Source organism: Lethenteron reissneri, chromosome 69, assembly GCF_015708825.2.
Source record: "Lethenteron reissneri isolate LAM-NWPU_2019-01 chromosome 69, ASM1570882v1, whole genome shotgun sequence".
In the NCBI taxonomy this organism is placed as follows: Eukaryota; Metazoa; Chordata; class Hyperoartia; order Petromyzontiformes; family Petromyzontidae; genus Lethenteron; species Lethenteron reissneri.
Window position 1 is genome coordinate 4125783 of NC_083847.1, and position 24173 is coordinate 4149955.

Here is a 24173-nt window from a genome sequence, read left to right on the forward strand (position 1 = left end):
ATCTGTGTGTGGTTAAAGCATTACTGGATTCCTTGCAGAAGGTAGAATCGATGTTGGTGTTTGAAAAGCTGAATGCAACTCCTGCTTTTTGCGTTAGATCGCGTAAATCGACGCCATCTAACCCAACAAAACCTCGACTATAAATATTGGTTGCGAAAGCTGACGTGTTACTCCAGCTGTGAGTGCTCCGATACGCGTGGCATTGACCTTGCGCTGGTCGCCTTTAGGCGTCGTTCTCTGGTCTACTGTAATTGCTGTTGAGGCTGGGCCCTAGACAAGGCCGCTGTCTCTTGTGTAGGTCAATCAGCTTCAAAAGACGATGCCACACAACATTATAATTACACTGTTACTAAACACAACGCACACAAAAGTAACAGTGTAACATTGTTAGACTGTTCTACTGACGCTGCCGGTGAGGCCGGGCCATGAAGGAGGCTGCCGCTGTCTGTGGTGTGGGCCAATCAGCTTCAAAGACGATGCCATACAACATTATACTTACACTGTTACTAAAGACAATGCACACAGAAGTAACAGTATAATATTGTTAGACTGTTCTACTGACACTGCCGGTGAGACTGGGCCATGAAGGAGGCTGCTGCCGCTGTCTGTGGTGTGGGCCAATCAGCTTCAAAGACGATGCCGTAGATTAATGACCAGAGCCATGTCTGTTTGTTCACCGCAAGCAGCGTGTGTGGTGAATGCAGAAACTTGACTCCTTGCAAAAAATGTTGAGTCCATGTTGGCGTTTGAACGTCTGAACACAACTCCCGCCGTGTTACTGCACCTCCCGTTTCACGGTGAGGAGGTGACACTGACACACGGCGGCGGCGGCAGCAAGCAACCGAGAAGGCAGCGGAAATCTCACCGAAGGCTCCCTCCTGCCGCTATGGGTCTCTGTGTGATGAGCCTGTGGGTCTCTGTGTGGTGAGTCTGTGGGTCTCTGTGTGATGAGTCTGTGGGTCTCTGTGTGGTGAGTCTGTGGGTCTCTGTGTGGATGAGTCTGTGGGTCTCTGTTGATGAGTCTGGGGAGTCCTCTGTGTGGTGCGTCCTGTGGGTCTCTGTGTGGTGAGTCTGTGGGTCTCTGTGTGATGAGCCTGGGGTCTCTGTTTGGGTGAGTCTGTGGGCTCTGTGGATGAGTCTGGTGGGTCTCTGTGTGGTGAGTCTTTGGTCTCTGCGTGGGTGAGTCTTGGGTCTCCTGTGTGGTGAGTCTGTGGGTCTCTGTGTGGGGAGTCTGTGGGTCTCTGTGTGATGAGTCTGTGGGTCCTCTGTGTGGGAGTGGTGGGTCTCTGTGTGGTGAGTCTGTGGGTCTCTGTTGTGATGATCTGTGGTCTCTGTGTGGAGAGTCTGTGGGGGTCTCTGTGTGAGTCTGTGGGTCTCTGCGTGGGATGAGCTATAGTGGGTCTCTGCCGTGGTGAGTCTGTGGGTCTCTGTGTGGTGAGTCTGTGGGTCTCTGTGTGATGAGTCTGTGGGTCTCTGTGGAGTCTGTGGGTCTCTGTGTGAGTCTGTGGGTCTCTGTGTGGTGAGTCTGTGGGTCTCTGTGGTGAGTCTGTGGGTCTCTGTGTGTGAGTCTGTGGGTCTCTGTGGTGAGTCTGTGGGTCTCTGTGTGTGAGTCTGTGGGTCTCTGTGTGGTGAGTCTGTGGGTCTCTGTGTGTGAGTCTGTGGGTCTCTGGTGGTGAGTCTGTGGGTCTCTGTGTGTGAGTCTGTGGGTCTCTGTGTGGTGAGTCTGTGGGTCTCTGTGGTGAGTCTGGGTCTCTGTGTGAGTCTGTGGGTCTCTGTGTGAGTCTGTGGGTCTCTGTGTGAGTCTGTGGGTCTCTGTGTGGTGAGTCTATGGGTCTCTGTGTGAGTCTGTGGGTCTCTGTGTGAGTCTGTGGGTCGCTGTGTGAGTCTATGGGTCTCTGTGTGAGTCTGTGGGTCTCTGTGTGAGTCTGTGGGTCTCTGTGTGGAGTCTGTGGGTCTCTGTGTGAGTCTGTTGGGTCTCTGTGTGAGTCTGGGGTGCTCTGTGTGTGAGTCTGTGGGTCTCTGTGTGAGTCTGTGGGTCTCTGTGGGAGTCTGTGGGTCTCTGTGTGAGTCTGTGGGTCTCTGTGTGAGTCTGTGGGTCTCTGTGTGAGTCTGTGGGTCTCTGTGTGAGTCTGTGGGTCTCTGTGTGAGTCTGTGGGTCTCTGTGTGAGTCTGTGGGTCTCTGTGTGAGTCTGTGGGTCTCTAGTGTGAGTCTGTGGGTCTCTGTGTGAGTCTGTGGGTCTCTGTGTGAGTCTGTGGGTCTCTGTGTGAGTCTGTGGGTCTCTGTGTGAGTCTGTGGGTCTCTGTGTGAGTCTGTGGGTCTCTGTGTGAGTCTGTGGGTCTCTGTGTGAGTCTGTGGGTCTCTGTGTGAGTCTGTGGGTCTCTGTGGAGTCTGTGGGTCTCTGTGTGAGGTCTGTGGGTCTCTGTGTGAGTCTGTGGGTCTCTGTGTGAGTCTGTGGGTCTCTGTGTGAGTCTGTGGGTCTCTGTGTGAGTCTGTGGGTCTCTGTGTGAGTCTGTGGGTCTCTGTGTGAGTCTCTGTGTGAGTCTGTGGTCTCTGTGTGAGTCTGTGGGTCTCTGTGATGAGGTCTGTGGGTCTCTGTGTGAGTCTGTGGGTCTCTGTGTGAGTCTGTGGGTCTCTGTGTGAGTCTGTGGGTCTCTGTGTGAGTCTGTGGGTCTCTGTGTGAGTCTGTGGGTCTCTGTGTGAGTCTGTGGGTCTCTGTGTGAGTCTGTGGGTCTCTGTGTGAGTCTGGGGTCTCTGTGTGAGTCTGTGGGTCTCTGTGTGAGTCTGTGGGTCTCTGTGTGAGTCTGTGGGTCTCTGTGGAGTCTGTGGGTCTCTGTGTGAGTCTGTGGGTCTCTGTGTGAGTCTGTGGGTCTCTGTGTGTGAGTATGTGGGTCTCTGTGTGAGTCTGTGGGTCTCTGTGTGAGTCTGTGGGTCTCTGTGTGAGTCTGTGGGTCTCTGTGTGAGTCTGTGGGTCTCTGTGTGAGTCTGTGGGTCTCTGTGTGAGTCTGTGGGTCTCTGTGTGAGTCTGTGGGTCTCTGTGTGAGTCTGTGGGTCTCTGTGTGAGTCTGTGGGTCTCTGTGTGAGTCTGTGGGATCTCACCCGAGTCTCCCTCCTGCCATTCGACCTTCACCTTCAGCGGCCGCGACGTCTCCCGGCCGGGACGCAGGCTGACGTCTCCTTGGCAACGAAAGCGACACGCAGACACAGCAACTCAGACGCAACTCAGACGCAACGCAGATGCAACTCAGACGCAGCAACTCACTCTGTATGTTGTAGTTGTCGTTGTTGTTGTAGTTGTCGTTGTCGTATCCTCAAATCTTGTAGCTAAATTTTAACCCACTTCCCAATGTGGTATCGACTGCAAACTTGGTATACTTATGTCACACTGATGACAATACTATATTCTATCGTTAAAAATAAATATTTTTCAACCCACCACCCGTAACCCCGTCCCGTCACTAATGACCGCGGCTCAACAGCGCATTTATATCGACCGCAGGCGCAAATCACTCGAACCGCGGCGATTCTGAAACGTGGATGGGGGGGGGGGGAAACCGGAGGATGTGGAGGAAGAAACATCCACGCGGCCGCGGGGAGAGCGACAGAGAGACGCAGACTCCCAAATATACAAATATACAGCAGCGGCGGGCATCGTCAGGGTCGGGGTCGGACCCACGACCTCCTGTACACCAGGCGAGGTAGTCAACTCACCATCATCACCATCATCCTCTCTCACTCACCACCATAATCACCACCATCATCATCCTCTCTCACTAACCATCACCACCATCATCCTCTTTCACTCACCATCACCATCACCACCATCACCATCATCCTCTCTCACTCACCACCATCATCCTCTCTCACTCACTCACTATCACCATCATCCTCTCTCACTCACCATCACCACCATCATCCTCTCTCACCACCACCACCATCATCCTCTCTCACTCACCACCATCATCCTCTCTCACTCACCATCACCACCATCATCACCGTCCTCCTCCACCTCGGTCTTCACCAGCGTCCTCACGATCTCGGGGCCCAGACGGCCCTCACCCTCCTCCTGCTTCACGACCGCTCCTGCTGCACGCGCACACACACACATGCATGAGTCTGTGTGTCTGTGTGTCTGTGTGTGAGTCTGTGGGTGTCTGTGTGAGTCTGTGGGTCTCTGTGTGAGTCTGTGGGTCTCTGCGTGAGTCTGTGGGTCTCTGCGTGAGTCTGTGGGTCTCTGCGTGAGTCTGTGGGTCTCTGTGTGAGTGTCTGGGTCTCTGCGTGAGTCTGTGGGTCTCTGCGTGAGTCTGTGGGTGTCTCTGTGTGAGTCTGTGGGTCTCTGTGTGAGTCTGTGGGTCTCTGTGTGAGTCTGTGGGTCTCTCTGTGAGTCTCTGTGTCTCTATGTGAGTCTGTGGGTGTCTCTGTATGAGTCTGTGGGTCTCTGTGTGAGTCTGTGGGTCTCTGCGTGAGTCTGTGGGTCTCTGTGTGAGTCTCTGTGTGGACCGGCACCCAGGATCTGAATGTGAGCCTCCCTTCTAGATAATTTACATCGACGTTCGAAGTGATCTCACCATCAACACAATCATCGTCAACATCATCGTCATCACAATCATCGTCGTCATCACAATCATCGTCACAATCATCATTGTCACAATCGTCGTCATCACAATCATCGTCGTCACCATCATCGCCATCACAACCATCGTCGTTGTCATCACAATCATCGTCGTCACCATCATCGCCATCGTCACAATCACCTTCACCATCATCACAATCATCGTCGTCACCATCATCGCCATCAGTCACAATCACCTTCATTATCATCACAATCATCATCGTCACCATCATCGCCATCGTCACAATCACCTTCACCGTCATCACAATCATCGTCGTCACCATCGTCGCCATCGTCACAATCACCTTCACCGTCATCACAATCATCGTCGTCACCATCATCGCCATCGTCACAATCACCTTAATCATCATCACAATCATCGTCGTCACCATCGTCGCCATCGTCACAATCACCTTAATCATCATCACAATCATCATCGTCACCATCATCGCCATCGTCACAATCACCTTAATCATCATCACAATCATCGTCGTCACCATCATCGCCATCGTCACAATCACCTTCACCGTCATCACAATCATCGTCGTCACCATCATCGCCATCGTCACAATCACCTTAATCATCATCACAATCATCATCGTCACCATCATCGCCATCGTCACAATCACCTTAATCATCATCACAATCATCGTCGTCACCATCATCGCCATCGTCACAATCACCTTCACCGTCATCACAATCATCGTCGTCACCATCATCGCCATTGTCACAATCACCTTCACCGTCATCACAATCATCGTCGTCACCATCATCGCCATCATCCTCTTCGCACTCCATGGCCAAGCCGGGCCACAGGCCTGGGGCTTCCTCCACCTCCGTCTTGACGAACGGCAGCAGCGCAGCACGCGAAGCCATCTGGGGAGTGGTGGTGCAGTGGTTAGCGCACTGTGTGTGTGTGGGGAGTGGTGGTACAGTGGTTAGCACACTGTGTGTGTGTGTGGGGAGTGGTGGTGCAGTGGTTAGCGCACTGTGTGTGTGTGGGGAGTGGTGGTGCAGTGGTTAGCGCACTGTGTGTGTGGGGAGTGGTGGTGCAGTGGTTAGCGCACTGTGTGTGTGGGGAGTGGTGGTGCAGTGGTTAGCGCACTGTGTGTGTGTGTGGAGTGGTGGTGCAGTGGTTAGCGCACTGTGTGTGAGTGGGGAGCGGTGGTACAGTGGTTAGCACACTGTGTGTGTGTGTGGGGAGTGGTGGTGCAGTGGTTAGCGCACTGTGTGTGTGTGGGGAGTGGTGGTGCAGTGGTTAGCGCACTGTGTGTGTGTGTGTGGGGAGTGGTACACGGAGACCCATAGACTCACACAGAGACCCATAGACTCACACAGAGACCCATAGACTCACACAGAGACCCATAGACTCACACAGAGACTCATAGACTCACCCAGAGATTCATAGACTCACACTGAGACTCATAGAGACACACAGAGACCCATAGAGATACATAGAAACCCATAGAGATACACAGAGACCCATAGAGATACACATAGACCTATAGACACACACAGAGACCCCTAGAGACACACAGAGACTCGTAGAGATACACAGAGACCCATAGAGACACACAGAGAGCCATAGAGTTACATAGAGACCCATAGACACACACAGAGACCCAAAGAGACACACAGAGACCCATAGAGACACACATAGACCCATAGAGATACGCAGATAACCATAGAGATACACAGAGATCCATAGAGACACACAGAGAACCGTAGACACACACAGAGCCCCATAAAGATACACAGAGACCCATAGAGATACGCAGAGACCCATAGAGATATACAGAGATCCATAGAGACACACAGAGACCCATAGAGACACACAGAGACCCAGAGACACACAGAGACCCGTAGACACACACAGAGCCCCATAGAGATACACAGAGACCCATAGACACACACAGAGCCCCATAGAGATACACAGAGACCCATAGAGATACACAGAGACACATAGACACACACAGAGACCCATAGAGACACACAGAGACCCATAGACACACACAGAGCCCCATAGAGATACACAGAGACCCATAGACACACACAGAGCCCCATAGAGATACACAGAGACCCATAGAGATACACAGAGACCCATAGAGACACACAGAGACCCATAGACACACACAGAGACCCATAGAGACACAAAGAGACCCATAGACACACAAAGACACATAGACACACACAGAAACCCATAGATACACGGAGACCCATAGACACACACAGATCCAGTGATGTTGATTCTCAATGTCGAGGGGAAAATCGGAGGACCCGGAAAAAAATCTACGCGACCACAGAAGGAGAGAGACGCGCAAACTCCAAATATACAGCGGGCATCAAGGTCAGGATCGAACCCACGACCTCCTGCACACCAGGCGAGGTGGTCAACATCTCCTAGCCACCGTGATGATGGTGGTGGTGGAACCCACGACCTCCTGTAGACCAGGCGAGGTAGTCAACATCTCCTAGCCACCGTGATGATGATGGTGGAACCCACGACCTCCTGTAGACCAGGCGAGGTAGTCAACATCTCCTAGCCACCGTGATGATGATGGTGGAACCCACGACCTCCTGTAGACCAGGCGAGGTAGTCAACATCTCCTAGCCACCGTGATGATGATGGTGGTGGTGGTGGTGGAACCCACGACCTCCTGTACACCAGGCGAGGTAGTCAACATCTCCTAGCCACCGTGATGATGATGGTGGAACCCACGACTTCCTGTAGACCAGGCGAGGTAGTCAACATCTCCTAGCCACCGTGATGATGGTGGTGGTGGTGGTGGTGAAACCCACGACCTCCTGTAGACCAGGCGAGGTGGTCAACATCTCCTAGCCACCGTGATGATGGTGGTGGTGGTGGTGGTGAAACCCACGACCTCCTGTAGACCAGGCGAGGTGGTCAACATCTCCTAGCCACCGTGATGATGGTGGTGGTGGTGAAACCCACGACCTCCTGTAGACCAGGCGAGGTGGTCAACATCTCCTAGCCCACCTCATCCAGCAGTGGAGAGGGCGATCCGCTGTTGCTGCTGTCCCTGCGACACGTGACGAGAAGAGGGGGAGGGGCTTCGACGACGACGACGAGATGCAGGACAAGACGGAGATGTGATGTGAGACACAGACGAGGTGATGCAGGACAAGACGAGGTGATGCAGGACAAGACGTGGTGATCGGTGACAAGACGACGAGATGCAGGTCAAGACGGAGATGTGACGTGAGACAAGACGAGGTGATGCAGGTCAAGACGAGGTGATGCAGGACAAGACGAGGTGATGCAGGACAAGACGACGAGATGCAGGACAAGACGGAGATGTGATGTGAGACAAGACGAGGTGATGCAGGACAAGACGAAGATGTGATGTGAGACAAGACGGAGATGTGATGCAGGACAAGACGAGGTGATCGGTGAGAAGACGACGAGATGCAGGACAAGACGAGGGGAGGTGTGCGGCAAGATAATTTGATGCGAGACTTGAACAGCTTTAAATGCTTTATTTATAGTGATAGGTGTTTACCCTTTCAACTGGTACAAAAACTGACACCTTTATACAAGGCATCGTGTTTGCAATAACCACAAGACAAGCAGTCAAAATGCAAATCAAAAAGAAACAACTCTGATGATATGCACTGTCCTTGAAGTTGATTGGTCCACACCCAAGACAGCTTTTCTTAGAGCCTAGTCTCACATGGTGCTTGAAGTTGATTGGTCCACACCCGAGACAGCTTTTCTTAGAGCCTAGTCTCCATTGGTGTTGGACCAGATGACGCCAAAAGTTGAAAGGATAAAAACCTATTAGTGATCCCCTCGTTTATCGCGGTTAAAGGGGACCGGAACCCCGTCGCGATAGGTGAAAATCCGCGAAGTAGGATTGGCCCCCTAGGAATTTCGGTATATGTGTGTGTGGGTACCAGAATGTTTAAAATATGTATATTTATACTTTATATATATATTTTACTTAAATCTATTTAATTATAAAACCTTAATATTATACATTCACTCTCTCTCTCTCATACGATACGTATTATGGTGTTCTACACTCACCAATGACAGTAGTATCTTGAGACTTGACTCCAGTAATGACGACGATGACAATGACGATGACAATGACGACGATGACAGACCTGTGCAGTTCGATGAATGTGATGATGAATGATGATGATGATGGTGTTACTGCACAGGTATAATGAGGTCCTTGAAATCAGTTAGATGAATGTGATGATGAATGATGATGATGATGGTGTTACTGCACAGGTATAATGAGGTCCTTGAAATCAGTTAGATGAATGTGATGATGAATGATGATGATGATGGTGTTACTGCACAGGTATAATGAGGTCCTTGAAATCAGTTAGATGAATGTGATGATGAATGATGATGATGATGGTGTTACTGCACAGGTATAATGAGGTCCTTGAAATCAGTTAGATGAATGTGATGATGAATGATGATGATGATGGTGTTACTGCACAGGTATAATGAGGTCCTTGAAATCAGTTCGATGAATGTGATGATGAATGATGATGATGATGGTGTTACTGCACAGGTATAATGAGGTCCTTGAAATCAGTTAGATGAATGTGATGATGAATGATGATGATGATGGTGTTACTGCACAGGTATAATGAGGTCCTTGAAATCAGTTCGATGAATGTGATGATGAATGATGATGATGATGGTGTTACTGCACAGGTATAATGAGGTCCTTGAAATCAGTTAGATGAATGTGATGATGAATGATGATGATGATGGTGTTACTGCACATGTATAATGAGGCCTTTAAATCAGTTCGAAAAATCCGCGGTGCACTGAGGGCCGCGAAACTTGAACTGCGAAGTGGCGAGAGATTACTGTACTATATTTTGCCACTGGTAAAGGAGGTCTCATAGTGCTTTATTTATGTCAATGAAAACGTGAATACATCATTCTTAGCTACCATAATTACTTTTGATTCGAGTCACACTTGCAAAGATTTTTGAAAATAACCTAAACTACGTAACTGTGTTACTACGAATGTTGACAATTGCAACTTTAACCCCGTAATATACTCATTAAAGATGCAACCTTCGAAACGCTTACAAGGTTTGTTTGTTCAATTCCTAACCACACCAAATCACGTTCGTACAAGATGATTGTTGTAACCTTACCCCCCCCCTCCCTGTTTCCCCTCTAACCTCGTAGCAAAACAAGGCAAACATTTTATACAAATATACAAACACAGACATAATTTCAACCGTGATGATGGGTACAAACTGAGTAATCATTGGAAAGATGTGATTAACCATGATTAAAACCGTTTCTGATTCTGATTCGCGCGATCCGTGTCACGCGGCGCAAGCTGCGTGGAGCGACGCGTCACGTGGTGCTGAGCCCGCCCGAAACGCTCTATGAAATACAAATGGAGGGCGTGGCTATATGCACGACAGACAAATAATCCCTGATGGGCAGTGTGGAACTGTTGTTCCTACTTGTATTAATCAGAATCAGAAAGGGTTTTATTCGCCATGAAAGTTCGCACAGACAAGGAATTTACAATGGCAGGAAGGTGCATACATTCAACATGTAGGAATCTTAAAACTTAAAATAAGTGGTATACAGTCTAAATATACTAAAGTTACAAAGTCTATCTTCTTGGTTCTTTCGGTAAAGTCACGTAATAAAAATAAAACATAATAAAATATTACTTCCCTTCTACGTGACTTTACCGACAGAACCAAGAAGATGAATCCCTGCAGTCACGAAAGCTTTAAATCGAAAATTACAAAGTCTAACTAATACTAAGGGGCTAAAGTATGTAAAATTTTGAAGTATACAATATAAAATGTGAATTAGCCATAATATACATTCTTAAAATACAAAAATACAAATAGGGTAACATGTTGTAAATATGGCAAGGTGTAATTTTGTAGAAAAAATGTTAAAGTGTAAAAGTCATTTTAAGTGTAAAAGTCATTTTAAGCCCTCCACTCGCTTAAGGACCAAAGTCACTTAAACGGCCCCGTTTCGCGGAACCAATCACACCGCGGTTAACGGGGGTTTTGCTGCGATCTCCATCCGCAATCGTGTCCTGTACTGGCGAGTGCATCAGACTGTCCTCCCTGCCGACAAGGCGGCGGTGGGCGACGGTGGGCAAAGGGGGGCTTCTGCGATCACAGCCCGGGATCGCAGGTCTCCTCGGGAACTTCCGTGGCCTTTGCGATGCCCTCGGTCTAAATATCTGTGGGTGAAGGTCTCTTTTGGGCGGAGCATGAGACCCGCCCCTCTTTATCGTGGGTCTCGTGAGCTCTCACCTGGCTAAGGGGCCGCCCATAAATGACGTCACGCGATTTGGGACGACTTTTGACCGTCCCCCCCACCCCCCCCCGTCGTCACACGACGTCACAAAAAGTAAAACCCCCCCTCAGATATGACGTCACAAAACTGTCCCACCCCCCCCCCCCCCCCCAAAAAAAAACATGCTTCAAATCGCTTTAAACTATTGTCATTGTAGTGCGTATTTAATGTGGCGCCGCACTGATGTTTTCAGAGAAAACATTTATAAAAAAAAGTCTATTTAATTAAGTAGAAAGTGTTGTCTATATTCATTTAAAGTTGCGCATTTTGATGTGACGTCACATTTCTCAAACCGGCGTCATCTGGTCCAACCCATGTGAGACTAGACTCTAAGGAAAGCTGTCTCGGGTGTGGACCAATCAACTTCAAGGACAGTGCACACATTATCAGAGTTATGTTTTTTGTTTGCATTATGACTGCAGGTATTGTGGTCTATGCAAACATGACTCCTCGTTAAAAAGGTGTCAGTTTTGTTGCTGGCAAATGAGGTACCAATGGTGTAAATGATTTTTTTTTCGTTTTTTCAAAACCGTCATCGCGATCGCCAATGTCGTTATAAATAACACGATGTAACACGATTTTTAAGTGTTATTTTGCAAATTGTTTATGCCTCAAAAGTATAGAAAGTGGCTATTACTCCCCACAAACTTTGATTTTGTGACCAGGACTTTACGTGAAGGAATGACACAAATGCCCACCATGTTTTCTCATTGAAAACAGGAACATTTCTAAATATCACTGTCCTGGTCACAAAAGCAAAGTTTGTGGGGCACAATAACCACTTTCTGTACTTCTGAGGCATAAGCAATTTGAAAAATAACACTTACTACCCAGGAACATAAACCAATATTTGTTACACAGTAAAATCTAATCGCGCCGGTGGGGTGGGGTTAGAGTTGCTGGTGATTTGACTCGGAGCCGTACGTCTCCCTCTCATTGGCCGAGCGAATGATGGGGGCTAGAAACGACCCCCACACCCCGGAAGTAGGGACCCCTCTACTTACGAACGAGTTACGTTACAGAGGTTCCGCCTTCATAAGTCGATTTCTTCGTAAGTCCAACTTTACTCCCTGTCGATTCCAAACACGCAGTATGGCGTGTACACTAAACATGGCGGAATGGCTTTACAAGCTGCATAATCTTCTGCAGATGTAGATGCCACTGGTTCTTCATGTTCTGCAGATGTAAATGCCACTCGTTATTCATGTTCTGCAGATGTAGATGCCACTGGTGTCTTCATGTTCTGCAGATGTAGATGCCACTGGTTCTTCATGTTCTGCAGATGTAAATGCCACTGGTTATTCATGTTCTGCAGATGTAGATGCCACTGGTGTCTTCATGTTCTGCAGATGTAGATGCCACTGGTTCTTCGTGTTCTGCAGATGTAGATGCCACTGGTTCTTCATGTGCTGCAGATGTAGATGCCACTGGTTCTTCACGTTCTGCAGATGTAGATGCCACTGGTTCTTCACGTTCTACAGATGTAAATGCCACTGGTTCTTCACGTTCTGTAGATGTAGATGCCATTGGTTCTTCACGTTCTGCAGATGTAGATGCCACTGGTTCTTCACGTTCTGTAGATGCCATTGGTTCTTCACGTTCTGCAGATGTAGATGCCACTGGTTCTTCACGTTCTGCAGATGTAGATGCCACTGGTTTTTCACGTTCTGCAGATGTCGATGCCACTGATTCATGTTTTGCAGAATTCGATGCTACTGGTTCTTCACGTTCTGCAGATGTCGATGCTACTGGTTCTTCACGTTCTGCAGATGTAGATGCCACTGGTTCGTGTTCTGCAGACGTCGATGGCACTGTTTCTTCACGTTCTACAGATGTCGATGCCACTGGTTATCTATTGCGGGGAGTTGAACTTACAACTCTCGGTCCGAACAGGCAACTCGACACGCGAACAGGTCTGTTCGTATAACTAGAAGTTCGCAAGTCGAATGCTCGTGACTAGAGGAGCCCCTGTATTGGGATTTTCTTTTGAAAATAATTGTTTGTAAATAAACAAAAAAATTGTTCCCCAAACGACAAAAAAACAGCGTCACGACAAATCCTCGGCGTTCTACGGGGCGGTCGCAAGCTAAGCGACGTCTGGTTTCCCCACACAGCGGTATTCACCACGGCAATTGACATGACGCCTGCAATAGAAAATTAGGCAGGCTAATATGGCTAATGTGACTAATGTAACTAATAGCCCTACGAACAGAAGGGTGACATGAGACTGTGACCACGCAGTGGTGGAGGAGGGTGGCCGGTCCGATGGGTGAACGGGAGTCGTCGTCGTCGTAGGAAGGGGCTCCACTGTGAACGCAGGAACCAACAACAGAAACCTTGCGTCAATAAACACAACAACAGCAGCCGCGCACAAACACACACACACATACACAATGACAATGTCAAAGTCTAGATCTGAATTCTAGATTTGAAGCTTTCGTGGCTGCAAGGATTCGTACTCGTAGTTCTTTTGGTAAAGTCACGTTGGTAAAAAATGAAATTAAAATTAATAAAAATAAAATAATAAAAATCACGACGTTTCGGAGGCAACACAAGTCTCCGTCATCAGGTGGGACCGCCACAGCCAGATTTTCTGCATCAAGTGAGGCAGGGATTCAAGATGACGGAGACTTGTGTTGCCTCCGAAACGTCGTGATTTTTATTATTATATTGTTATTAATTCTAGATCTGAAGTTTTCGTGACTGCAGGTATCCATACTCTTTGGTTCTGCTGCAACATTTATGTACAAATTCCTTTTCTAGCTCCTCCCACTTACCATTGGGATGAGCCCACCAAAATCCGATATAAACTCTTGTTGCAGCAGCAGCTCTTTCTCCTATGTCAGCAGTTCTCCTGCTGTGTCTGTTCCACCTGATGACGGTCGCTTGTGTTGCGATCGAAACGTCATGGTTTATTTCATTTTATACCTACGTGACTTTACCAAAAGAACCAAAGAGTACAATGTCAAAGATCCACCGTATAGCCTTAAACAGACTGTTGGGGCAAGTGCTGTTCGCGAGTAGCTGTGGCACACAGAGGGGGGTGGGTGGCCAGCACCACGCTATGAGCAACGCGCACACACACATTTACACACAACAACAATCGCCGATCGCCACAAAGTGGCGATGACATCACCGCAGTGCTTGTGCCAGGCTATGTGCACGTTGAGGCCACGTGAAGTGTCGAACGCCCGCTGGCAGGAGTTCACGGGACAGACCCAGGTGCCACGGGTCGACTGAGATGACTGGCTGATGCACCACCTGTGTCCCCTACTATGCCAACTTGCTGTGCTTTAGCCACCCGGCGCTCCGCTCGTTGTTGTGATCGGCGCTCCTCCGCCCTCCGTTGTTGCTGGAGGGCGACTGCCTCCAATTGCCCAATAGCGTCCTTCAAGAGCTCCTCCACCGAGGCCGATCTTGACACCGCTGGTACCAGTTATTGGCAAGTCCACTAAGCTCCACATCCTGTTGTACCACATCACTCCATCTCTTCTCTAGCCTGTGCCGAGTCCGTTTATCCCCTGTTTAGGCATGCGGTAGCTGGGCATGCGCGCTACATGACCCAGCCAACGCAGCCTTTCAAGGATTTGTGAGCTCTTTACACAATCCATCCTGGTTAAACCCAGGATGGATCGCAACACACGCGATCGTCTTCAGGTGAAGACGATCGCGTGTGTTGCGATCGAAACGTTCGTGATCTCTTATTTTTTCTACCTACGTTCCACACACACTCACACCAACGCACGTACGCTCACACGCGCTCAAACACACGCACATTCACGCACGTGTACACACATACCGACACACGTACGCTCAGGCGCACACGCGCGTAACACACCACTGATGCGGAACCTTGCGCCGAAGTGCCCGTTGGCGTCTAGGGGAATCACGATGTAAATTCCGATGTTCGCCTTGGGGAAAAAAACCAGTCCTCGGAGGGGAGACCAGTCCTTCACGGTGAGGGTGGCGCCGGTCAACGCGTCGCAGCTCGTCGTGCCCATCGTGTAGCAGGTGGCCTGCAGTGGGGCAGAGTTTTACGCGCCGAGAGAAACCAGCAACAGGACGACAACTAAAACTAAAGCAGCCATGATCATTGTTCTTTTACCCTTCTATCTGGAAACAAAACTGACACCTTTTTTACAAGGAGTCATGTTTACATAGACCACAATACCTGCAGTCATAATGCAAGCAAAAAACATAACTCTGATAATATATGCACTGTCCTTGAAGTTGATTGGTCCAACACCATGTGAGACTAGGCTCTAAGGAAAGCTGTCTCGGGTGTGGACCAATCAACTTCAAGGACAGTGCACATTATCAGAGTTATGTTTTTTGTTTGCATTATGGCTGCAGGTATTGTGGTCTATGTAAACATGACTCCTTGTAAAAAAGGTGTCAGTTTTGTTGCCAGATAGAAGGGTAAAAAAACAATTATCATATTTTTTACTGGCAAATGAGGTTCCAATGGTGTAAAGCAGCCATTTTTATTTTATAAAGGTGAGGACCCGCTGAGCTGAGTAGCTATTTTTTCAGGAGCAACCCCTGCCAATCACAAATGATGGCTCAACCAAGTGGGCTTATCATCATCATCAAGTATATTGGTGTAGCCATGTTTGTGTTGTTGTAGTACAGAGTTAGACTGATGGCCTTAATCTAAGTTGTCTTGTGGTTGTTGTTGTTTGACTTGCATCCCACTGGGATTTTTGCACACAGCGTTGGTGTACGGTGATTTTTTTCTGCAATATTTTGCTGTCTTTTCTTGGATTTTCTGTTTGCACTTAGTCACATATTCACTTTAAGATGTTTTTTGTTCATGTTTTTGTTTTTTGTTTGTTGCGGTTGCACCCGATTCAAGAGCCGAATGGCTCACAGGGCTATACCTAATAAATTAACTTGAAGTGGACATTTATATCAGCAGCCAAATCCTCTAAATGTATAGAGACCCATACTCATATAAAAGCAGATAACCACACAGACCCACAGATAGCCATACTCATACAGAACCATAGAGACCCATAGAAATTCATACTAAACTTAGCAATTTTTACTTTACCAGGTAACGCCCCACTGAGATGTGTTAGCTCTTTTTCCCAGGCCACCTGCCTATCACAAACGACAGCTCAACCAAGGGCGCTCATCATCATCATCATGTGGACATTTATAGCGGCGGCAAAAATCATCTGAACGCGCGATGCACATTCTAAACGTGGAGGGAATAACCGGAGGACCCGGAGGAAAAAAATCCACGCGCCTATGGGGGAGTTAGAGACGGAAACTCCAAATACACAGCAGGCATCACTGGGTCAGGATTGAACCCACGAGCTCCTGCATACCAGGCGAGGTAGTTAACATCTCGCCATGACAGCAGCTGGTTGCCACCAACTGGCGGTGATCTTACCACGGCACTCGTGCCAGGCCAGGTGCACTTTTGAGGCTGTCAAGTCAAGTGTGGAAGACTCTCATTGCTTGCTGGCAGGAGGAGGACACGGGACAGTCCCGGGGGCCACGGGTTGACTGCTGTGCCAGGCTAGGTGCAGGAGGAAGAGGTCACGGGAGAGACCCAGGTGACATGGGTTGACTGCTATGCCAGGCTAGGTGCAGGAGGAAGAGGTCACGGGAGAGACCCAAGTGACATGGGTTGACTGCTGTGCCAGGCTAGGTGCAGGAGGTCACGGGACAGACCCAAATGCTGTGGGTTGACTGCTGTGCCAGGCTAGGTGCAGGAGGAAGAGATCACGGGAGAGACCCAGGTGACATGGGTTGACTGCTGTGCCAGGCTAGGTGCAGGAGGAAGAGGTCACGGGAGAGACCCAGGTGACATGGGTTGACTGCTGTGCCAGGCTAGGTGCAGGAGGAGGTCACGGGACAGACCCAAATGCTGTGGGTTGACTGCTGTGCCAGGCTAGGTGCAGGAGGAGGTCACGGGACAGACCCAAATGCTGTGGGTTGACTGCTGTGCCAGGCTAGGTGCAGGAGGAGGTCACGGGACAGACCCAAATGCTGTGGGTTGACTGCTGTGCCAGGCTAGGTGCAGGAGGAAGAGGTCACGGGAGAGACCCAGGTGACATGGGTTGACTGCTGTGCCAGGCTAGGTGCAGGAGGAGGTCACGGGACAGACCCAAATGCTGTGGGTTGACTGCTGTGCCAGGCTAGGTGCAGGAGGAGGTCACGGGACAGACCCAAATGCTGTGGGTTGACTGCTGTGCCAGGCTAGGTGCAGGAGGAGGTCACGGGACAGACCCAAATGCTGTGGGTTGACTGCTGTGCCAGGCTAGGTGCAGGAGGAAGAGGTCACGGGAGAGACCCAGGTGACATGGGTTGACTGCTGTGCCAGGCTAGGTGCAGGAGGTCACGGGGCAGAGCCAGGTTCTATTTTTACGATTTATTTTAGTTTTACCAGGTAAAGCCCACTGACTTAATAGCCATTTTATTACACGCTTTGTATTAACTCACTCTGTCTGCTGTATCCTCAAATCTTGTAACTCAATTTTTACCCACTTCCCAATGTGGTATCGACTGCAAACTTGGTATACTTATGTTATACTGATGACAATACTATATTCTATCATTAAAAATGGAAAAAAACATATTTTATTACACTATTTTTTATATGTTATGTTTCGGCTTGGGTCTAATTGTCCACGCTCAACTAACGGTGGCTGTAAATCACTACGGTCCCTTACGTTGTGGCAAGTTTCGGGGCCACTTCCTGGAGTCGTGGAGTTCTTCCATTACTAGTACGGTACATTTCATTGAAGCGTGTTTTAACAAACTATTTTTTTTAATATTACTTATTATTTCAGAAGCGACCTGGCCACAAATGACAGCACAACTTAGTGGCTTATCATGTGGAAATTTACAGCAGCTAAACAACACCCATGGGTTGACCGAGCGAGATCACTCGCAGATGCACCACCTGTGTTCCCCACTGTACCAACTCTCCGTTTTATCCGCCCGGCGACTCCGCTAGTTGTTGTGAGCGTCGCTCTGCCCCCCCCCTCTCCTCCGCTGTTGTTGCTGGAGGGCCGACTGCCTCCAAACTTGGCCCCATGGGGTCACTTCGCGAGCCTTCTCCGCATCTCTCTCTCTCTCTCTCGCTCTGAGCGAGGCCATGGCTCTCGGCGTGCATCGGTGAGTCTCTGGGTCTCTGCGTGCGAGTCGGTGGCGTTTGGCACGGCCATTGTGAACCACGTGCGTGCCACTCACCAGCGTAGCGTTGCCGCTGAGCAGAGAGACTTGCTTGGTGTCGGCGTGACTCATTTCGAACGGAACCGTGACGTTCAGACCTTCCCGTATCGTAACATTGGCAGCGTCATCATCAACAGCAGCAGCAGCACCAACATCTGGGAAATGATAAAATCTTTTTCAGCATCAGAAGTGGCATCATCGTCATCATCAGAAGGATTGTTATCATCTGCAGCAGCATCATTTGCACCATCATAATCATCAGCCATGATCTAAAAATGCCTATAAGTGAGTGTTATTTTGCATGTTAGTCTATGGGTCTCTGTGCAAGTCTGTGGGTCTCCACAAGAGTCTGTCTCTGTGTCTACGTGAGTGTGGATCTCTTAATGTGAGTCCGTATCTGCGCGAGTCAGTGCGAGTCTTTGGGTCTCCGCAATGGGCCTACAGGTCTCTGTGTGAGTCTCTGTGTCTCTGCGTGAGTCTCTGCGTGAGCCTACGGGTCTCCAAGCGAGTCTCTGCGTGAGCCTACGGCTCTCTAAGCGAGTCTCTGTGTCTCTGCGCGAGTCTCTGCGTGAGCCTACGGGTCTCCAAGCGAGTCTCTGCGTGAGCCTACGGCTCTCTAAGCGAGCCTCTGTGTCTCTGCGTGAGTCTCTGCATGAGCCTACGGGTCTCCAAGCGAGTCTCTGCGTCTCTGTGTGAGCCTACGGGTCTCTAAGCGAGTCTCTGTGTCTCTGCGCGAGTCTCTGCGTGAGCCTACGGGTCTCCAAGCGAGTCTCTGCGTGAGCCTACGGCTCTCTAAGCGAGCCTCTGTGTCTCTGCGTGAGTCTCTGCATGAGCCTACGGGTCTCCAAGCGAGTCTCTGCGTGAGCCTACGGCTCTCTAAGCGAGCCTCTGTGTCTCTGCGTGAGTCTCTGCATGAGCCTACGGGTCTCCAAGCGAGTCTCTGCGTCTCTGTGTGAGCCTACGGGTCTCTAAGCGAGTCTCTGTGTCTCTGCGCGAGTCTCTGCGTGAGCCTACGGGTCTCCAAGCGAGTCTCTGCGTGAGCCTACGGCTCTCTAAGCGAGCCTCTGTGTCTCTGCGTGAGTCTCTGCATGAGCCTACGGGTCTCCAAGCGAGTCTCTGCGTCTCTGTGTGAGCCTACGGGTCTCTAAGCGAGTCTCTGTGTCTCTGCGCGAGTCTCTGCGTGAGCCTACGGGTCTCCAAGCGAGTCTCTGCGTGAGCCTACGGCTCTCTAAGCGAGCCTCTGTGTCTCTGCGTGAGTCTCTGCATGAGCCTACGGGTCTTCACGCGAGTCTCTGCGTCTCTACGTGAGCCTACGGCTCTCTAAGCGAGTCTCTGTGTGAGTCTCTGCGTGAGCCTACGGGTCTCCACGCGAGTCTCTGCGTCTCTACGTGAGCCTACGGGTCTCTACGCGAGTCTCTGAATGCGGTTAACCTACGCGAGAAGATGGCCATGGCGATCAAGGTGTAAGTGGTCAGTTTGTTGGCGAGCTGAAACACAAAGATCATGGACTTATGAAGTGAATCCATCTCTAAACGCTTGAAAAACAAATTCCGGTGCTGCCTGCAAGGTTTTAACTTACGCGGCGATCTCAGCTCCTGCCCCCCCCCCCCCCCCCCCAACAATAAAAATCAGCCGCGGACCGGAACACCGGTCGCGATCGCCCTCAGCGGTGGTTCATTGGAAGGATGTTATTAACCAGGCAATGCTTTCACTGGTTGTGGTTGTTTCCATCGTAACTGCAGGTCTACCAGCACCTTTTATCTGTTGCCCCCCACCCCCCCCCGTGTCTACACTTAGCTTCCCACTTCCCCCCCCCCAGCCTCACGTCCTCTCTCCCCCTAGCGCTCACGAGGCCCCCCCCCCTCGCCCCTACCCCACCCCCCCCCCCCTCTCTCTCACCCCCCTTGCTCCTCCCCCCTTTCGTGCCTATATAATCATAATCAGAAAGGGTTTTATTCGCCATGAGAGTTTGCACAAACAAGGAATTTACTATGGCAGGAAGGTGCATACATTCAACATGTAGGAATCGTAAAACTTAAATAAGTGGTATACAGTCTAACTATACTAAAATTACAAAGTCTAACTAATAATCAGGGGCTAAAGTATGTAAAATTTTGAATAAGTATACAATATAAAATGTAAACTAGCCGTAATATACAATCCTAAAATACAAATAGGGTAACATGTTGTAAATATGGCAAGGTGTAATTTTGTAGTTAAAATGTTAAAGTAAGTGTAAAAGTCATTTTAAGCCCTTGGCCTTGCTGAAGAGGCCCACAGCGGATGGGAAGAAACTGTTTTTATGACGTGAGGTTTTGGTCCTGATGGACCGCAGCCTTCTGCCGGCAGCTCTCTCGCCTACTTCAGCATTTTTTCTTGCTGTGGTTGTCCCACCTGATGAGGATGTTTGCGATCGAAACGTCGCGATTTTTTTATTTTATTTCTACCTTCGTGACTTTACCGAAAGAACCAAAGAGCGAGGGTGGTTTCAACCATCGTCGTCGTCATTATTTCTTGCGTTTGGAGACGCAAAAATAACGGGGCACAGCGGAAAGGGCACGGACGGACGGGGGGGCACTGGACAGCTCTTCGGCGATGGGAACGTGTCGGCGGTTACCTTCTGCGGAGGCGTGGACGCGAGTTCGGCAATCCGGGCGCTCCACGCAGGGTTCTGTTCGCCGATCTTCAAGTAATGGTTGACGTGGGACGAGTTGGGATCTTGCGGATGACAAGGGAGGTGGGGGGGAGGAGGGGGATGGCGGGACGTGACGAGATAGCGATGAGTTTGTTCGCTGCGTGTGTTCCGCTCTCAGTCAGTCGACCCGTGGCACCTGCTGGGTCTGCCCCGTGACCTCCTGCCAGCGGGCGTTCGACACTTCACGTGGCAGCCTCAAGGTGCACATGGCCTGGCACAAGCGTCGTGGTGACATCACCGCCACTTAGCGGCGAATTGCCGTTGTTATTGTTGCATGTGTGTTAGCGTGTGTGCTAGCGTGTGTGTTAGCGATAGTGTGGTGGGGGGAGCGATAGTGTAGTGGTTAGCGCGCTGCGCTATAAACCTGGCGGCCCGGGTTCGATTCCCGCTCACGGCCAACACCAGTGACGATTATCTGAACCGGTCCTGGGCCTCCCCTAGGTCGACTCAGCCTCAAATGAGTACCTGGTGCGATGTGTAAACATCGCCACTGGGGAGACAAAGGCGGCCGGGCGTGGTGTTGGCCACCCACCCCTCGTGTGCCGTGCCGGCCTTCATAGGTGCTCGCTAACAGCACTTGCCCCTACAGTCTATTAAGGCTATACGGGGGATCTTTGTCTTTGTTAGCGTGTGCTAGCGTGTGTGTTAGCACGCGTGTGTACGTGTTCGTGTTGATCGAATCGGCAGGCAGTGAAGTGGGTGGGGCTCGTACCAAGAACACAGCAGTCATCTCCAAACACCACGGATATTGGATGCCACCCTGGATCCTCGAACGCAGTTCCAGCGTCGTTCTTCTGCTTCCCCGCCGATTCTGCGCTCACACACAAGGATCAAGGGGCCGTCCATAAATGACGTCACGCGGTTTTGGACGATTTTTGACCCCCTTCGTCACACGGCGTCACAAAAAGTCAGACCCCCCCCCCTTAAATATGACGTCACAAAGCTCTGCCCCCCCCCCCCCCAAAAAAATAAAACATGCTTCAAATCGCTTTAAACTATTGTCATTGTAGTGCGTATTTAGGGGCCGTCCGTAAATGACGTCACGCGATTTTTGACGATTTTTGACCCCCCCCCCCCTCGTCAGTGTCACAAAAAGTCAGACCCCCCCTCAAATATGACATCACAAAGCTCTGCCGCCCCCCCCCCCAAAATGAAACATGCTTCAAATCGCTTAAAACTATTGTAGTGCGTATTTAATGTGGCGCTGCACTCTGATGTTGTACAAGTGTTGTTATAACAATTAGTGTTGTTATAACAATTCTATATTATGTGACGTCACATTTCTCAACCCCCCCCCCGTCACAAATGTCTGACCCCCACCCCCCGCCCCAGGTGCGTGACGTCATTTATGGACGGCCCCCAACACACACATTACACACACACAACACAGACACACACACACACAAAGAACACAACGACAACACTGAACACACAACACTTGAACCGATGAAACGCAAGTTCTAAGGGGGGGGGGGGGATCAATCCATGACACCGATCCACGTGAACGAGAGTCTCACCTGCAACGCGAGTCTCCACGCCTCACTGGCAGCTTGGAAAAGAAGAGTGTGTGCAGAGAAAAGCTTCCGTGGGGTTAAGTTGAATTTGTTTGACCGGGTCAAGGAGGAGAACTCGCCCTTGAGGGCAGGGCAAGGATCATTTGCAAACGCGAGCCAACGAGGCAGACAAACGAGATGGTGAGAGAACCCCGTAGACTCGCACGGAGAGCCAGACATAAAGAGCTATTGACTCACACGGATACCCATAGACTCACCACACAGAGATACAGAGACGCACACAGAGAGCCAGACACAGAGACCCATACACAGAGATCCATAGACTCATCATACAGAGACCCATAGACTCACAGAGACCCATAGACTCACAGAGACCCATAGACTCACACAGAGAGCTACAGACTCACACAAAGACCCATAGCATCACGCACAGAGACTCATAAAACGGTGATAATGAATTAAAGTACAGTAGATTCTCGGTTATTCCGCGCTTATGGTGAGAATGGCCGCGGATAATTCAAAATCACGGACAATCAAAAATATAACCATTTCCCGCGGATATCTGTGCCAAAAATGCCCTAATGTAGGTTGGGTTATAAATTAAGTGAGATTTTCTCTGCCAACACACGGTTTCGTGGATTCAAACTCACAAAACAAACGATCGGATAAATCACTGAAAATGAAGCACAGCTGACCGTGTAGATTGTTCACTCTCGGCCCACTAAGTCAGGGGTGGGGAACCTTTTTTATGCCGAGGGCCATATGGATATTCATATAACATCATTTGCGGGCCATACAAAATGATCAACTTAACAAGTAAACCCGTAAAAACAAAGTTTTTCACTATAAATCCTTTATATGCGTGGCATCGGGGCGGCTAGAGTCCTCTCGTCCTCTGGCTTGAGATGGCTGCCACCTATGGGTCAGATGATTGTCTGGCAGCATTAAACAATTGGTAATTAAATATTTTTAAAAAATTCCCTAAACAGTGTAAAATTTTGGAAATTTTTTTTCACGAAAATGCATTGTCACGCACAACGAGTCTGTGTGCAAAATGTCAGCTCGATTGGATCACGGTAAGTGGGTTAAAAAACGACCGAAAGATTTGCACGGTCCTAAGCAAGCAAGCGAACTTAATATAAAGGATTAAAAAATTAGCCTGTTATATTTGGACATTTAATTAACTCGCCCCTAACGTGATGGGCTGGAACTGATTCTCTTTGGTGAGGCGTGTGATGTTAGCTGGCTATTGATGATGTTGCTACTCGCAACCGCTTTTCCAGGTTTGCTCCTAGATTTGTTGAATTTCGAGTCCCGCCTGCGGTTGCCTTGGGCAAGGCCGGACCAAATAATTTTGCGGGCCTCGTACGGCCCGCAGGGCCGGACGTTCCCCACCCCCAGCACTAAGTGGATGACAGCAGCAGTGCCATGGCCAATCAACACCAACCAAACTCGGCCCCATTGTGGCGCAAAGATATGGCAACTACTGCGGTGTAGAGGCGATCGCGTGGACATCAGGACTAACCGGAGCACGCAGATTTGTTCGTTTTAAGCGCCACGCGACTTGTCATGAACATATCACAGGAAAAACACAATGTTCTGTAACTGGATTATTAATTTGGGCTGAAGGGAAAATACACGAGTTATTCATTTATGTCAAAACCTCCGGTGCGCGATTAATCCGCAAATCGGATAAACTGCGCACGGTTAATGGAGTCTACCGTATTTTGTTATATATACAGTACAGTGCTTATTTCAATTGTGGTGTTGTCTATTTTTGGTTTCCGTGTACCCAGTGTTTTTAGATGTCATCTGCTTCAGAGATGAAA

The 24173-nt window shown here is 49.6% G+C and overlaps 2 protein-coding genes across 2 annotated transcripts in view; both read right to left on the minus strand.

Moving 5' to 3' along the window:
- LOC133360636 (myeloid zinc finger 1-like) overlaps window positions 1-7690 on the minus strand; it is a 28419-nt gene extending 20729 nt beyond the window's left edge. The window contains exons 1-4 of the mRNA XM_061579433.1: window positions 7609-7690; window positions 5348-5486; window positions 3977-4084; window positions 3098-3175 (exon numbers count right to left, since the gene is read on the minus strand). Of these exons, the coding sequence (XP_061435417.1) occupies window positions 3098-3175; window positions 3977-4084; window positions 5348-5486 (325 nt within the window). The 5' untranslated portion in view covers window positions 7609-7690. The remainder of the gene's footprint in view (window positions 1-3097; window positions 3176-3976; window positions 4085-5347; window positions 5487-7608) is intronic.
- Window positions 7691-11065: 3375 nt separating this feature from the next.
- LOC133360637 (uncharacterized) lies at window positions 11066-23915 on the minus strand. The gene is made up of 7 exons (XM_061579434.1): window positions 23870-23915; window positions 21543-21641; window positions 20753-20853; window positions 19571-19622; window positions 18154-18290; window positions 14786-14963; window positions 11066-13254 (listed from the first exon to the last, which is right to left on the minus strand). Exons 1-7 carry the CDS (start codon window positions 23913-23915, stop codon window positions 13034-13036), a joined length of 834 nt encoding a protein of 277 aa, XP_061435418.1. The 3' UTR covers window positions 11066-13033.
- Between the last annotated feature and the right edge of the window lie 258 nt (window positions 23916-24173).

What these genes read in the sequence shown, in the direction of transcription:
- LOC133360637 (XM_061579434.1), bottom strand. Translation starts at nt 23,915, where the DNA reads ATGACAAGTCGCGTGGCGCTTAAAACGAACAAATCTGCGTGCTCCG. An exon ending in AGATGACTGCTGTGTTCTTG is followed by an intron (nt 20,854 to 21,542) that starts GTACGAGCCCCA and finishes GTCATCCGCAAG; the next exon opens with ATCCCAACTCGTCCCACGTC. An exon ending in TCAGCGGCAACGCTACGCTG is followed by an intron (nt 14,964 to 18,153) that starts GTGAGTGGCACG and finishes GCCCCACTGCAG; the next exon opens with GCCACCTGCTACACGATGGG.